The sequence below is a fragment of the Crocodylus porosus genome, unplaced genomic scaffold (genome assembly GCF_001723895.1).
Source record: "Crocodylus porosus isolate Cpor-Errol unplaced genomic scaffold, CroPor_comp1, whole genome shotgun sequence".
NCBI classification, from domain to species: domain Eukaryota; kingdom Metazoa; phylum Chordata; order Crocodylia; family Crocodylidae; genus Crocodylus; species Crocodylus porosus.
The window spans coordinates 366,192-381,811 of NW_017728905.1; the positions used below are offsets into that span (position 1 = coordinate 366,192).

General features: G+C 63.4%; 1 protein-coding gene across 3 annotated transcripts; it reads left to right on the plus strand.

Moving 5' to 3' along the window:
- Nucleotides 1–4,128: 4,128 nt before the first annotated feature.
- Nucleotides 4,129–8,645, plus strand: LRG1 (leucine rich alpha-2-glycoprotein 1). 3 transcript variants are annotated; one of them, XM_019556992.1, is made up of 2 exons: nt 4,129–4,174; nt 6,674–8,645. In XM_019556992.1, the coding sequence occupies exon 2, from the start codon at nt 6,699–6,701 to the stop codon at nt 7,764–7,766; it is 1,068 nt and encodes a 355-aa protein (XP_019412537.1). In that variant the 5' UTR covers nt 4,129–4,174; nt 6,674–6,698; the 3' UTR covers nt 7,767–8,645. The 3 variants fall into 3 exon arrangements, with proteins under 3 accessions (XP_019412537.1, XP_019412536.1, XP_019412538.1); XM_019556991.1 differs by lacking the exon at nt 4,129–4,174 and adding an exon at nt 6,344–6,427; XM_019556993.1 differs by lacking the exon at nt 4,129–4,174 and adding an exon at nt 6,370–6,391.
- Nucleotides 8,646–15,620: the final 6,975 nt, after the last annotated feature.

Here is a 15,620-nt window from a genome sequence, read left to right on the forward strand (position 1 = left end):
CGGGAGCCGGGGGCAGGCTGAGGCCTCCGCTGCCCCTCTGTAAATACGGTCGCAGGCATGCAGCCCTCCGGGAAGCTGAGCATTACCGAGCAAGCGGTCCAATCCGATGTGACCTGTGCCCCCGTGACCTTTCCCCTTTGACCTGTGCAGGCTGTGCATGCTACAGTGGTAACCTCTTCTCTGTATCACTCTGGACTTCCCCTGCCAATAAAGTTCTGTTTACAAGACTGGGTCCGTCCTCCCCCCACCGCCCCGCTGGGGCAGGGCTGATCTGTGCCCCGTGTAGGGGTTCCTGGGCCACGGAGCCAGTCCTCGGCGGGCAGGACCGTGGCTTTGCCTGGCTACAGCCAGCAGGGCCAAATCCGGCTGTGGGAAAAGGATCTGGGAGCAGCAGTGCAATGTCCGTGGGGGCCGGAGACCGCTGCCCGGTGACCCTGAGGCGGGGTGAGCTCAGCACATGCCAGTCCCACCCCCACGTGCCTGCAGAGCGGCGCTGGGCAGTGCAGGGGGCAGTCGGGTGGGAGGTGCTGGTCCTGGCCCTGAGTGCTGCTGCCGTGTCCCTACCCCCACGGTGCCGTGCTGTTGTGTCCCCCCATGGTGAGTGGGGCTGGGTACATGCTGCCCTGGGGACGCGGCGCTGAGCTGAGGGAGGAGCTGGGTGCTCCGAGCGCCCACGAGCGTGTCCTCTGTGGATGGAGCAGTGCTGAGCGGATCAACCAGCCCTGCTCTGCCCTGCGGGTGGGAGGGTGCCCCTCGCTCTGCCTGGGAGGATGGCGGGGGGTCTCCAGGGCTGAGGCAGGGGTCACTTTGCCACTCCAGCCTGCACATCGCCCTCTGTCTTGGTTAGTGTGGCAACCCATAGCCACACGTGTATACTTGAATACATGTACGCGCAAAGATGTGTGCACACACCCCTGTGTGCCTATGCATATCCCTGCATGTGTGCAGGTATATGCAAAGATGAGCACACATACCTGGATGCATACATGTATACCCAAAGAGGCGCGTGCGCACACTTGCACATGCATGCACATATGCACACACCTGCATGCATGCACGTATACCCAAAGAGGTGCGCATGGGCGCGCGCGCACATGCACACACCTACATGCGTCCATGTATACACAGAGGTGTCCACACATGCCTATGCATGCACACAGCCCTGCAGGCCAGTGCCTACACACACAAAGGTGCACACACAAGCATGCCTGTGCTGAGGTGCGTGCTTACCCAGAGATGTGGACACATGCACATACTCCCTGCCCAAGCGTAGTTTCACGTGAGGCGAGCAGAGCACGAGGTGCATGTGTTCAGTGCCCAGGTATCTCCACGGAGGATGGCAGGACTGGACGCTGTTATAATAGGGGGGCTGGGAGGAGCATGGTGGTATGTGGCCCAGCGGGGGAGACAGTGCCCAAGCCTAATGTTGCTGGCTCTTGCCATTACACCATATTCACATCCATCACTGCTGTGCTGACAGTGCCTGCCCGCATTGCAGTCCCCTCTGCAGTGGGGCAGGAAGGCACCGGGGGGGGCAAGCTGATGGGACGCTGGCAGGATGGACTCGTCCGCACCGGCACACAGCAGGGATGTCAGGCGGCGCCCAGTAATGCCCCCATGTGCTCAGGGCCTTGGGGTAATGGCTCGGACACAAGCTAATGGGCCTTGCGGCACTGGCCGTCAACACCCCTCCAAGGGGAGAGCATCACCGATGCTCGCTAGCTCTCCTGCCCGCAGCCTGCTCGCGGGGCTCCCGTGCACATGTTGACCTTGCTTACTATGTGTGGGAGAGCTGAGAGCAGAGCTTGAGGGCTCGTGAATCTGGTACCAAAATGCCAGAAAGCCCAAAAGAAAGCTGAGCGATGTGTGCATGTGTGTGTGCCTGCGTGTCGTGCATATGTACATGTGTATCTGGAAGAAATCTAGAGTGTGTGTGTGTATGTATGTGTCTGGAAGGAAGTTAAGCAGCTTGTGTGTGTGCACATGTTGTATGCATGCACCCAGGCATCTGGAATAAAGCTAAGCAGAGAGTGTGTGTGTGTGTGTGTGTGTGTGTGTGTGTGTGTGTGTGTAAGGAAGTTAAGCAATATGTGTCTGTGTGCATATGTTGTCTGCATGTATACATGTATCTGGAAGAAAGCTAAGCAGAGTGTGTGTGTGTCTGCGTGTAGGTACCTGTGTGCTAAGAGGCATGTGCACATGCCTATATGTGCTGGGGGGGAGTGAGTGCATGTATGCCTCTGCTGAGATGTATGCATAGGTATTTCTGTGTTGACATGTTTGCATGTGCATATGTGTGTACCTGTCTGCAAGGAGGCATGTGTACATATGTATGGGGGTGGATGAGTGCATGTTTCTGCCCTGGTAAGTGCACATGTGTTTCTGTGTATGTACATGCATGTGGTCACATGCTGGAGGGGGTGTATGTGTATACCTATCAGCAAGAAGGTCTATGTGCTGGGGGGTGAATGTATGTACACCTCTGCTGAGATGTGTGCACAAGTGTTTCTGTGTTTATGCCTTTGTATGTGTGCATGTAGCTGTCTGCAAGGACGTGTGTGGAAGTGTGTGCTGGAGGATTAGTGCACATATGCCTCTGCCGTGATATGTGCAGGCATGTTTCAGGGTGCACACGTGCATGTGTTCACGTGTGTGTGCGTGACCTTGTCTCAGATGCTTCCCCGCCCCCCTGCAACCCAGGCAGTGTCTGCAGCCGGCAGCAGCAAATGGCTCTGCAGCCTCTGGATGCAACAGCATGCCCCCCACCCCCCTGGACCCCCTCCACCACCCTCCACAACCGCTCAGTGCAGCGCGGGGCTCTCCATGTTCACCTGTCCATCCAGACAAGCCTGCACCTGGCAGAGCCCACAAACAAATGAGATTCCTGCCCTGGAAGCTGCCTCCGGCCACATCCCCGCAACCCACCGCACCGGCCTCCGCACAGGCATGCAAGAGAGAGGGCCCAGGGGAAGTGATTTGCCTGCCCGGAGCAGCTGCCTTCACGGTGCTGGGGCTGGGGCTCAGCCACACCAGCAATGTGTCCTGTGTTGGGGGGAAGAGGTGGGGGGGTGTCACCACATCCTAGCAGTGGGCAAACAGTGTGGGGGAGCAAGGAGAGCCAGGGGAGCTGGGGTCACCACAGCCCCCCACCCGACCAGCGAGGCCTGGCTGCTAGGGGATGCTGCCATGCTGGGGGGGCAAAGACAGGTCCTGCAAGCAGCCAGCATGTGACAGGCTCTGAGCACTGCAGACAGACTAATGCCAGGGCAGGGGCAGACAGACCCGGGCAGGCAGGTGTGCCAGGGTGTGGATACCCAGGTAGATACATGGGTGTGCGAACGGATGCATCAGAAAGAGAGACGGATAGATGGCTGGATGTGGGGGGCCTGCCTGATGATGCAGCACCACCCCAGCAAGCAGAGGGGCACATGTGGGGGCATCCTCCTGCCTTCACACCCCCTGTCTGAGCCACCCCCGCCCCTTCAGTCCTGGCCCATGAGCCAGGCTGCGGCATCCAGATCCAGCCACCCCCCCTTGCTGGCACGTGCCCCCCACACCCTGCTCTCAGGGCTGTTGGGGGGAGGAACAAGGCCATAAACGACCCAGCAGGGCATCTGGGAGCCGGCGCTAGCAGATGGTGAGGGATAATGTCAGTTAATGTATGCGGCGTGGATGCCTTCGGTGGCCAATGTGCAGCCGTGGCTGCCACCGCACGCCGGAGAGCACAGCTGCTGCCTGGGTCCAGAGCTGACCTGGCATTGCCCCACGTCACTGGGAGCTGGCAGGGGGAAGAAGGGCATGGCCTTCAGGGTGCATATATGGCAGCAAGGTGGTCCCCACTCCCCAGCATTGCCTGGGGCCCTGATGGAGCTGGAGGGGGGTCGGGGGATGTGGCAGGCCAGCCAGCTTCCTCTGCTCTGCCTTCCCCTGGGCAAGCCCCTGGGTCCCTGGGGGCCTCTCCAGCCCCTCCCCAGGAAATCATGCTTCCTTCCCTTCCTTCCCCCAACTCGCAGGTGTCCGTGATCTCGTTCCAGCCATGCTGCCTCTCCTTGGAGGCATTTATAGCACCTGGCGCCACAGGCCTGGGATCCCCCTCATCCTCCGTCTGGCTTCTCAAAGCACCGCAGGGTGGGCCTGGCTCTGGTGGGCTGATGTAGCAGCATGGCCATGGCAGGTAAGGTTCCCCCCAGTCCATCCCACAGCCCCTGACCCCTTCCCAGATGCAGCTGCTGGCCCTGGGATTCCCAGTTAACCCTGGGCACGAGCTGTGGCTGGTATCAGCCCCAGGACACAGGAGCACCTGAGCCAAGGGCTGCCTATTGAACCCCTGCACTGCCCAGCCACCCTCTCCCGCCCCACACAGGGTGGAAGGGGAGCCGTGCTTGCAGATCCAGCTGTGCAAGTGCAGGTGTGCATGATCCTGTGGCTTCACTAGTGTGTGCAGAAGCCCAGCAGCATTTGCTGTCATGTTGGTGCGGGGGGCTGGCTGGAAGCAGGGCTGGGATGGAAGAAGAGAAGAAGCCCGGGAGAGCCCCACCTGCTTCGTATCGCCAGCCTTGGAGCTGCCCAGTGGGGAGGGCAGGGGTATGTGGTTGGGGGGACAGGGTGGGCTGCCAGCCCACATACTGCCGGGCACTGCTGAACAGGACAGGGACCTGCCCAGTCCCCCTGGCACTGTGGAGCGCCGGCCAGCCAAGGGCAAGGTGCCATGGCAGATGGGGGGCAGCAGGGCCGGGTTTGGAGGTGCCTGGCAGCGGGGACCTGGACTCCTGGGCTCTGCTCCCGGGGCTGCGGGCCGGCAGGCATGCTGCAGGGGCAGGGCAGGTCTGGCTTGCAGGGGCCCACGCAGGCTGCAGCCATGGGAGCTGGGGGCAACCAGTGCTAGCAGCTGCCCTGCATCTCCCTGGCTGAGCACTGCAGAGGGTGCCCCCGGCTCCCGCCCGCAGCAAGGTAGCAGAATGAAAGCAAGACCCGCAGCGGGGGCTTTGCAGCCGCAACCAGACCAGTGCGGGGAAGGGCTCTTTGCCCCCCTCCTGCAGCTCGGCCGCTGCCGGCCCCAGCCCAGGGAGATCAGCAGTGACCTGGGGACTCTGGCCAGTGCCGTGACTGACACGAGTGTGCCGGGTCTCAGCTGAGCACCCCCGCAGATGGCCAAAACTCCTTCTATTTGGCACTAGCTGGGCTCCTGCCATCCTCCTGCTAGGGGCCAAGAGGCAGGTGGGGCCAAGGGGATCGGGAGCAATGCCTCCAGCAGGACGCCTGGGTCGTGCCAGGAGACAGCGGGCTGGATCAGAGGGCACGGCTGCCATCTGCCGGTCCCAGCTGGTAGGACGGGTGCCAGCCTCTGCCAGGGGTGGTGACCTGGCCCAGCTTGGGGCATGGGACGCGGCCCAGCTTGGGGCACGGGACTGGGAACGCAGCCCTGTTGGCGAGAGGGACCGGCTCTGCGAGGTGTGGGGGGGAGCGGGACCCGCCGACCAAGAGGCCGGGGGGGGTGCGCTGGGCACCAAGCACTTGGAGCCCCCGACTTGAATTCGACTCCGGGGGCGCGTGTGATTGGGTGTGGACGTCGCACGGGGCTGCCTAACTGGTCCCGGCTTGGCCGAGTGCCGCCCATTAGTCTGGGTCCTGAGTTCAGGAGCTGCTGTTGGAGGAGCCACATGGGCAGAGCCGCCCGCTGGGGGGTCTGGGAGGCAAATGGGGAGGGGGCTGAAGCTCTCCTGGGTCAGTGCCACTGGGGCTAGGGCTGGCCTCGGTCCCAGCATGGCTTGAGCCCTGCCACTTCCACCCTCGAGCCTGCTGCCCCGCACAGCCTCCCACCCATGCTCCCCTCTGGCATCCCCGACCCAGCTCGCGTTCCCCGCTCAGGTGGGCCGGAGAGCCCCGACCAGCTCCGCCTGGCGAGGCAGGGGGCTCATCAGCCCAGTCTGTGCCCAGGGCTTGTGACATGGGGCAGGCTCTGTAGTGCTGTCCTGGTCCCAGCCATGGCACAGGTCCAGGTGCGGGGGCTGTGCAGGCAAGGTGCCTTTTAATCCCATCTGGGCCAGACTGAAGCCCCTGGTGCTGGGGGGGACCGTGGGGTGAAGAGCCCCTCGTGACACGGGCCCTGCGTGCTGCTCAGAGCCAGGCAGGAAGGTGCCAGTGCAGGGATGACGGGCACCCTGAAGTGTGCCCGGGTGGAGGTGCCCACAGGTCAGCAGGGGTGCCCTCAGGCCTGATTTCCTAGCTGATCGGGCAGCTGGCAGAGAAGCAGCGAGCACAGCCCCCCCCTCCTCCCTGCTGCAATTTCCCAACCTGGCCAGTCGGTCACAAAAGAACCAGGAAGCTGCCAGCCCCCGCCCAGCCCCGCCGCGCACCCGGGGCACTGAGCAGGAGCAGCGGGACAGGACAGGTCACGACCAACCACGCCGCTGGCACTGTTTGCAGGGTGAGGGGGTGGGGGCAGCGGGGCAGCCCTGGGCACCAGCCTGCAAGGGTGCTGGGAGCCCAGCTCGGGGACGGCTCGTGGGGGAGACGTGCCGCCTGCTGCGTGCCAGAGCTGTGCTATGGGGCCAGCTGGGGGGGGCGGTCTCTGCCCGGGGTAGGGCTGGCAGGGAGCGATGGGCGGGGGCATCAGCAGAGCTGCACGGAGCCCAGCCTGTCCCAAAGTAGCCCCGTCTCTTCCTCCCTGCAGCCTCCGTTCCCCACCACGCTGCAGGATGACTTGCCTGCGCCTCGCCCTGCTAGCCCCGCTCCTCCTGGCCCTGCCCCTGCCCCGCAGCTGGGGGAAGCCGTGCCCGCCTGTGCCCAGAAATGCCACAGTGTTCGTGTGCACCGCGCCGGACCTCTACGTCTTCCCTTCCGGCCTCCCCGGTGGCATCCTAAGCATCTCGGTGGAGTTCACCAACCTCAGCACCATGGGCGAGCATGCGCTGCAGGGGCTGCCCCTGCTCCAGGAGCTCCATCTGTCCAGCAACCGGCTCCAGTGCCTCCCTGCAGGCCTCCTCTGGCCCGTGCCCGAGCTCCGCGTCCTGGACCTCACTGGCAACCTGCTGGAGGACCTGCCCCCCGAGACCTTCTGTGCCAGCAGGCTCCTGCGGCACCTGGTGCTGGGGGGGAACCGGCTGGGGAGACTGCAGCCCTCCTGGTTCCAGTCCCTGGGGGCGCTGCAGTGGCTGGACGTGTCTGGCAACCAACTCCGAAAACTGCCCTCGCATTGCTTCCTCCCGCTGCGTGCCCTGCAGAGTCTGGACCTGTCCCACAACTTCCTGAGCAGCCTGCCCCCCACGGCGCTGCAAGGCCTGGCCCAGCTGGAGCGGCTGAACCTGGAGGGCAACGGGCTGCAGGTCCTGGCCGAGGAGACGTTCCAGCCCACCCGCGGCCTCCGCTACCTCTTCCTGCAGAACAACAGCCTGAGCGCGCTGCCGGATGCCGCCCTGGTCCCGCTGGATCAGCTGGACACGCTGGACCTGTCCCACAACGCCCTGCACGCCCTGGACTTCCGCCTGCCCGAGCCCCCCAACTCGGCCAACCCCCTCGGCCTGGACCTCTCCGGGAACCCCTGGGTGTGCGACTGCCACGCGGCCCGCTTCCTGCGCTGGCTGCGGAGCCGGCCCGTGCACCTCTACGCCCGCAACCAGACCCTCTGCCAGGCCCCTCCGGAGCACCGCAACCAGAGCCTGGCCACGCTGGCTGAGAGCGAGCTCGGGGTCTCCTGCCCGCTGGCCCCTGGGCCTGGGAAACTGGAGAGCCAGGAGCTGCCCCCAAGCCAAGTGGGCAAGGCCTAGCTATGGGCTGAGCCAGCTTCCACCCCCACCCTGGCATCCCCACGGCAGCCTTCCTTGTCCCCTTCCTCCTCCTCCCCGCGCTGGCGTCTGGGCAAGAGCCCACCTGAGCGGCTGTGGGTCTGTCTCGGGCTGTTTCCCCCCCTCTGAAAGGGTGATGGGTCCTTGCCCTGATGCCCCAGGTGCCCAGGCCTCAGCCAAAACCCCACCATGCTTGCCCCCAGCCTCCCAGCAGACCTCGGGGCCCCCCCATCTCCAAGCCCGCCTGCATCGCACCCCCAGCCCCTCGGACCAGCCCCCATTGGTGGCACCGAGGGGCTGCTCTTTGGGTCTGAGAAGCCACTTTAGCTCAGTTTGCACTGGTGGGAATTGCGCCCTGCCAGTGGCTGGCTGGGTCCAGGGCCCGTCCTTGAGCCAGGCCTCCCAAAAGGCTGCGTGCAAACATTGCAACACAAGTGTGGCTTCCTCCCAGCCTGTTGCAAGCATGCCTGCCCTCCCCCCAGCTTTCCTCTTCCAAAACAGCCTCCAAGGAGTGGGGGCTGAAGGGACTGGGTGGCCTGGGGTGTATGCATAATGCAGACGTACCATCGAGCTGGCACTGATCGAGCAAGTTCCCACTTGTCCGGGATTGGAAGCATTGGCATGTACAGCGCCTGGCGCACCAGGATGGATGGGCACCTAACAGATGGCGAAGAGCTGCCTTTCTGACCCTGGAGGGGTGGGAGTGAGTGCCCGGCCCAGCCAGCCTTATAGTGGGCAAGCACTTTCACCTGCTTTGGGAGTCCTGGGGGGTGGGTGCCCAGTGACGGGGGGCATTTCCACTGCTCTGCTTTCCCTTCTCTCCGAAACGTGAGCTCAGTAAACCTCAGTGCACACACCTGACTGAAGTCTGCAGTGTGCTTGACTCTGGGGGGCGATGCCTGGGCGGGGAGGGTGGCGCAGGGCGCGGTGCAGTGTGGGATGCCTGGAGCACCAACCAGGCGTGTGGCACAACACGTGTGTCCACACATGACACTGAACTGGCTCAGACGTGTACTTGACTTTTCCAGGGATGCTTTTGTACCGTTCCAGGCAGCTTGAAGTCAGTGCGAGGGGCTCGTATGTCTGTCTGCCCCTGGTTTAAACTGGGCTAAGTGTTACGTGTTTCATCTGCTAGTCTGTTAACCGCAGAGTTTTGCCTGGTAGACACAAGGACAAGGGTTTGCAGCGTTTCTGATGTTTCTCATACTGGGGCTAAGAGTGTGGAGGCCCCGTCCCGGGCCTATAGTTTCCCCTAGGGCCCCACCTTGGCCCCAGTGTCAGGGGAAGTCTGTGCTAAGAGGGGGAAGTCCCTGCTAGCAGGGTTTTGCATGGAGCAATGAAAGCTGAGCACGTCGCCGGCCACTGTAGCCCCGCCCGTGGCTTCCTTTGTCTTTAATTGCAAAAGAAACCCAGAGCATTTCACTTAATGCCGTACCTGTAAATTTATAGTAGAACCAGGTCCCCAGGAAGGCTTCAATTAAATGGAATTGCTTAAAGCCGCGGCCCAATTTATCCTGAGTTATCGCACCCATAAAGCCCGGCAGCAAATGCTGCTCTGGACCCAGGGAGGATGGAGGCTACAGGCTGTGCGATGTTAGCGATGGGGCGGCTGTTTTAATAGGAAACTGGGGAGTGTGTGGGGGCAGGGGCAGGGGCTGGAGAAGTCCCACAAATGCCCATGGAAACCCTCTGGACTTATAGTAAGCCCCTGGATAGTCCAAGGTGGAGCCTGAAGGGATGCATCTTGACAGGGGAGTCACAGATGGAGAATCCAGTGCCTGCCCATATGAAGCCAGCCTTCCCCATGGACACAGCACGGCCTCCTAGCAGGGGTTCTGGTCTGGCCTCTGCCGGGTGACCTGGGCAAGTCACTTCCCCTCGCTGTGCCTCAGTTTTCCCATCTGTAGCCCTCCCTGTCTAGCTGGAAGGAGGTCTCAAGTGACCCGGATACACAGGAGAAACGGTCTGAAATCAGGCAGTTGAAATTCAGTAGGGACACGTGCGACGCCCTGCACTTGGGACAGAGGGGTTAGGGGTCAGGACGCCGCCTGGGGAGTGACTGGCCGGGCTCCAGTGCTGCAGAGGAGTTGGGGGTTACCGCGGACTGAACGTGAGCCAACAGTGCACTCGTGCTGCAAAAGAGGCCAGTCGCATTTGGGCTGTGCTAACCGGGCCGTCTCCTGCAAATCAAGGGACGTGATTCTTCTGCTCTGTCGCTGCTGGTGAGGCCTAGCCTCCAGTCGTGCGTCCAGTTTTGGGCCCCACACTTCACAAAGGATGGGGACAGGCCGGAAAAAGTCCACTGGAGGGCAGTGAAAGTGAGAGGCCTGGGGAGCACGGCTGGAGAGGAAAGGCTGACAGAGCTAGGGTGACTTAGTCTGGAGATGAGAAGACTGCGGGGGCTTCGACAGGTCTTCACTTCCCTGCCAGGTGACGACAGAGGACGGAGATGGGCTTTTTCTCCGTGGCTGCAGGGGACAGGACAAGGTGCACCGCCCCAGGCCGCAGCAGGGAAAGGAGGTTCGAGAGGAGGGGGAAATCTCTGGGGGTGGTTCAGCATCGGGACAGGCCGCCCAGGGGGGCTGTGGTATCTCCGCACTGGGACATTTTTGAGGAGCAGGATGAACAGACTGTGGTTGGGGACGTTTAGTCACGGATGATCCTGCCCACCGTCGGTTCCCCTGGATCTGAGCTCCCGGGCAGACCCATGAGCAGGAGCGTGGACTCTGCTCCTACCTGGCACTTCACCTCCGCGGGGCTCCGGGCACTGCATGCGAGGCAAGAGCCATTGCTCCCTTCCCTGACGGGGAAACTGAGGCATGGGGGAGGACAGGTCACTGAGGAGCCAGTGGCAAAGCTGGGGTAGGAGCCAGGTGCTCCCCTGGGTCCAGCCCGGTGCACTAGGCCAGAGGCACAGCTCACAGGCAGCACGTCAGCAACACACGGTCTATTTACAGGATAGTGGAGACGGGGGAGGCTGCCCCCAACCCAGAGATCCTCAGGTCAGCAGCTCCTGCGCTGTTGTTTCTTGGGCCCCCAGTCGCTGGTCCGGGTCCTGCATGGGATGGAGAACGGGAGGGCCTGGCCCCACTGCAGACGCATCGCTCTGCGCAGCCCTGCGGCAGCCTGTCCTTCTGGGGGCAATGCCGGGGCCCGAGGGCGCCCAGGGAGTGGGCACGGGTGCACGCAGCTCGCCTGCCCAGGACCCGGGGGAGCCCGGGCTGGCGCTGCACCCTTTTGGGAGCCCCTGCTGCACTCCACGCCCTGCCCTGCAGCTGGGGGGGTACAGCCCTGGTGGGACGAACCGCCCGGGCACACAGCCTCTTTCCCTCTGCCCAGCCGGCATTGGCCTGTGCTGCCTGGAGGGGAGCTCGGGGGCAGCCCTGATGGTGCTGCCCCCCTTCCCTCCCTCCCTGCCCAGGCCACCTCCTACCCGGTGGCTGCAGAGGAAGGGGGTACTGCTGCCCGCCTGCCTCCAGGTGCCCCGGGTATCTCCTGCAGATGGCTGTGGGCATCCCTGCTATGTGGCCCTGCAAGGCCAAGGTTGGCTTTGGCCATAGGATCCTGGACCTCCAAGCAAGGGCAGAGCCCGGGGGCGCTCCCCAGCAGGGGGGCAGGGAGAGTTGGGCTGTCCCCCGGCTCTGCCCATGGGCTGTACCTTGGTATGGTGCCCAGTGGGACGCTGCTGACCAGCCAGTCGCGCCCGTAGAGGACGGCGGGGCCGCTGTATTTGTTGTAGTATTGCTCCGGCTGCTCGGGCTGGAACTGCCGCTGCGCCCCCAACGGCGGGACCAGGTGGGAGTCTCTCACCTGGCGGGGGGAAGACGGCCTTCAGAGCCAGGCGCAGGGCAGGAGGATGGCAGGGGCAGGCAAGGGGGCCTTTCCTATCGCTCGGCTCCTCTCAGGAGGAGCACTGGCTTGCAGAGGACAGCCCCCGGGAGCCAGCGCCTTCCCCTGCCTCTACCCAGCCCAGCCCACACCACCCTCAGCTCCTTGGGGCTGAATCCCCATGGTGGGAAGGACAGGGTGAGGGCCCTGACCCTGCTTGGGGACCCCACACCCTCCAGACCCCTGCGGCACCGAGCTGCTCGCTGGAGACAAGCGGGTAGAGCACACATCTCCCCTCCCCCATCAAGGGCTGGGTTGGGACCCACAAGCCCCCTTCCTGCCCCAGCACAGGGGCAGGAGAGCTCATACAGTGTGGCTCTTGCTGCCCGCAGCCCCGCTCCACCGTACCCGCTGCAGCGACTCCTCTGTGGGCCGCACCGTCGGTTGGCTGTGGGGGACAAAGGCGGCCTGGGTACTGGAGATGGGAAGGTTTCCTGCTCGTAGACGCATGGGGAAGGGGAGAGAAGACCACATTAGAGCCACGAACCCTTGGGCCACTTTGCAGCTGGAGCAGAGACATGGGCAACGGGCTGTGACCCCTGCCCAACGCAGCCCCTGTGCATGGGGACCATGCATGGCAGGGCAGCAATGTGGATGGGCCGCGGGGGCAGTGGGTCTCAGCCCTGGAGGAGCTGCAAGGTGGGGATGTGGGTTCCTGCAGCTCCCGGCAGGGCTGCACTGCCTCCCAAAGGGGCACAGGGCAAGAGCAGCGAGAGCTACTAGTGCCCAGAGGAGCGTAGCAGTGCAGCTGGGCATCTGGGCACCGCGCTGCGCTCGCACCACCCGACTGCTCCCCGGAGTTGGCCCTGGGGGCAGCGCAATGCCCAGCCCATCCCGGGGGGAGGGAGCTTGGCTCCTGCAGAGCAAGAGGAAACCCAGCGAGCAGCGGAGGCGAGGGATAGGGGGCTGCCGCGACCTACCGGGTTGGTTCAATGGCAGGTGGCTCTTCAACTGGTCCTTGCTGTTGCATGGCACCGTCCGGGCAGGCGGCCGTGGAGGAAACTCCTCCTGGTGCAAGGTGCTGTAAAATGCCGAGCTCAGCTTGTCATCCCCAAAGGGCACAAAGCTCCAGCCTCTCCACTGGGGCGGAGCGGGGCGTGGGGGACACTTGTCCTGGTCAAACTGGAGCGGAGGAGAGCAGCAGCTCATGCAGGGGCAGGTCTGTCTGCCCCCGCATCCCATCCAGGCGGGGTGAGCTGCACCTCCCTGGCTCCCTGTGCCTTTGCACTGGCCCCAGCGAAGCAGCCCAGGTCCCAGGGCAGGCAGAGCAGTGCTGGGACGCCCTGGGGGGCTGCAGCCCAGATGGATAGTGGGCCCCCCTCGCAGCTCTGCCCCTGCCCCCTGGCCCTCAGTGGCAAGGCCCCTTGCAGCCACAAGGCAGAGAGCAGACCTCTGTGTAGCAGGTCCGGTACGTGGTGGTGCTGGCCCGCTCCTGGCTCCTCTTGGGGTCCCGGTCACCGCGGGGGAATGACGACACCAGCTGGCTTTCGTACTCCCGGGATATGGGCACTGGCAAGGCGAGAAGTGAGTCCCGTCAGGGGCCCCTTGTTCTCTGGGGCTGTGGCGGGCCCGCTTGGCCACACGCTCCCACCTGGGCCGCCCAGTCCTGGTCATTAGAAGGCCTCTGTGCGTGGCAGATCCACCATGAACCTGGGCTGGGGGGGTATAAAACAATCCCACCTTTCTCCCGCCCTGTCTCTGCTTCTCTGCTTGGACTGGGAGCTCCTCAGGGCTCTTGCTGTGTGTACAGCCCCTAGCACACAGCTGCAGTCACTGGGGTCCCTGTGCCACCTGAGCCAATGCTACTGCCAGGCTGGCATGCAGCCCCCTGGCCAAAGGCTTGGCCCCTCTGCGAGCTGAGCCCTTCCTTGCCCTGTGCAAGAACAGCTGAGAGCCCCAGGCCTGGGTCCGACCCAGCACAGTCCCCACCATTTAATCACAGAGCACTGGGGGGTCTGGGGAGAACAGGGCCCAGGACGGCCAGAGCTGAATGGGTCTGGGCTTTGCCAAAGCCCTCCTAGTCCTGCCAGGCCGGGGCAGGGAGCAGGGCAGGTTGGTACCTAGCTCTCGCAGGGGGAACGACGCAGCGGTGGTGGTCACAAATCGTCTGCGGTCATCCCCTGCCCGCATGGTGGTCTTGTGGAGCGTTTCTGCTGCCTGGTCCTTGTCATAGATGCTGCAAGACAAAAATGTGGTGCCTGAGAGATAGCAGCTGGCTGGGAGGATCGTGCCCCGTGGTAGGAAAGTGCACGGGGTACCTGTAGCTCCCTGCGGCTGGGGGGGTGTAGGCGTCGTGCTGCTCCGTGTTATTCCCAGTGACCCTGGGGCTGCCAAGCACGACGGCTGATTTCATCTGGAGGGAACCCAATGCAGTTTGATGCTGGCTGGTGCGGACCAGGCCTTGCCCCCGTTACAGCCAAGCTCCCATTGCCCCCAGCTCTGCTCCCAGGGCCCCAGTTCCACACATTATTCCCTCTCCCTAGAAAGCAGATGCTGCTGCAGGCTAGGCCAGGGCACAGACAGAGCTGTGTCCCCTGGAGGCGTGGGCATGGATCTCTGCACCCAGAGATGGGGTAAGTCCCGAGTGAATCTGGAGACTCACTCCCTATGGTGACCGGATCAGGCCTCAGCCTAGGAGCTGCCTCGGTTCCCAGCAGAGTGTACGTGAGGTCCCATGGGGCTGAGCTCGCCGAATTGTACCGTTACCTTCTCGCAGGGCTGCGCAGGGGGGGCCCATTCCCCCTGGAAGTCTGCATGGTGTGTGGTTTGGTAGTGGGAGCGCCCATCCCCTGTGAACGGGGAAGGTCCTCCTGTAGGGGAAGGAGCCGGGGGTCAGGCCAGGACCTTCTCAGACTTGGCCCCTTCAGCTGTGAGGCCCCTGGGCCCCAAAGGGAGGTGCTTCGGACACCCGCGCGCCTCCTCTGCCAGCTCATTGCTCTCCTGCCGGGTGGCTGGTGGGAAAAGGTCAAAAGCTCCAAACAACGGAGGACGTCCTCCAGAGCAGGCTGCCCTGAGAGTGACTCTGGGTGTGGGCATGCAGCAGAGGTCCAAGTCCAGCCAAGCAGCCCAGCTTGTGCTTTGGGAGCAAGGGGACATACAGCTCTAACAGCTCTTCTGGACGTGGCAACGAGCGCCCTCCCTGGCCTTAAAGCTCTGGAGATCAGGGGCCACGTTGTGCCCCAGGTGACTGGTGACACGAGTGCACACATGCCCCCTGGGCCTGGGCGTCCATGACACCAACCACCACCACACCCAGCAGCAGGGAAGACCCAGAATAAGGCAAGCAGCAGACGCAGCGAGGCCAAGCGCGGGGCAGCAGCAGTGCTGTAGGCTGGGGGCCAGCTGTGGATGGCCTGGGTCCACATCCTGCAGACCCGCTGGAACGGAGCAACCGGAGGCCTGCCGATAGCCAAGTATCTCTAGGTCCTGAACGCCGTGTCTCTGATAACATGGCACTAGTTGTTGCAGCAAACCCCAGCCTGAACTATCACAGCAGCATCCCCTTGGTCTAGGCAAAGAAACCACGCAGGACCCCCAAGTGCCTCCCAAACCCTGAGATTGCAGCCTGGCAGACAACTCACCCAGGTGCATGCACAGGGCTCTTGCAACTGGCTGCATCCCATGGTCTACATAGGAGGAGCAGGACAGCGAAGGCTGCTGAGGGAATTGTCTCTCATTCTCGCAGAACAGGTTGCGGTTCCACTTCTCATTCTGCGGTTTGTGGGTGAGCGGCCTCGGCCCCGCTGCCTCCAGCCCGGGATAGCTATCCCGGGTCGTGGGGGTGACGACGCTGATCCTGGGGTCGGTGTGCATGAGCGCGTGCATCTGTGGCCGGATCATTTTGATCTTGGGCTGGTGGGGTCTCTCGGAGAAAGCCACCTGCGTCTCTGTCCCCGTTTCCTTCGGTGTGAAGAAGTCCTTGTGTATAACCCCTTTGGAGGGGGGGAG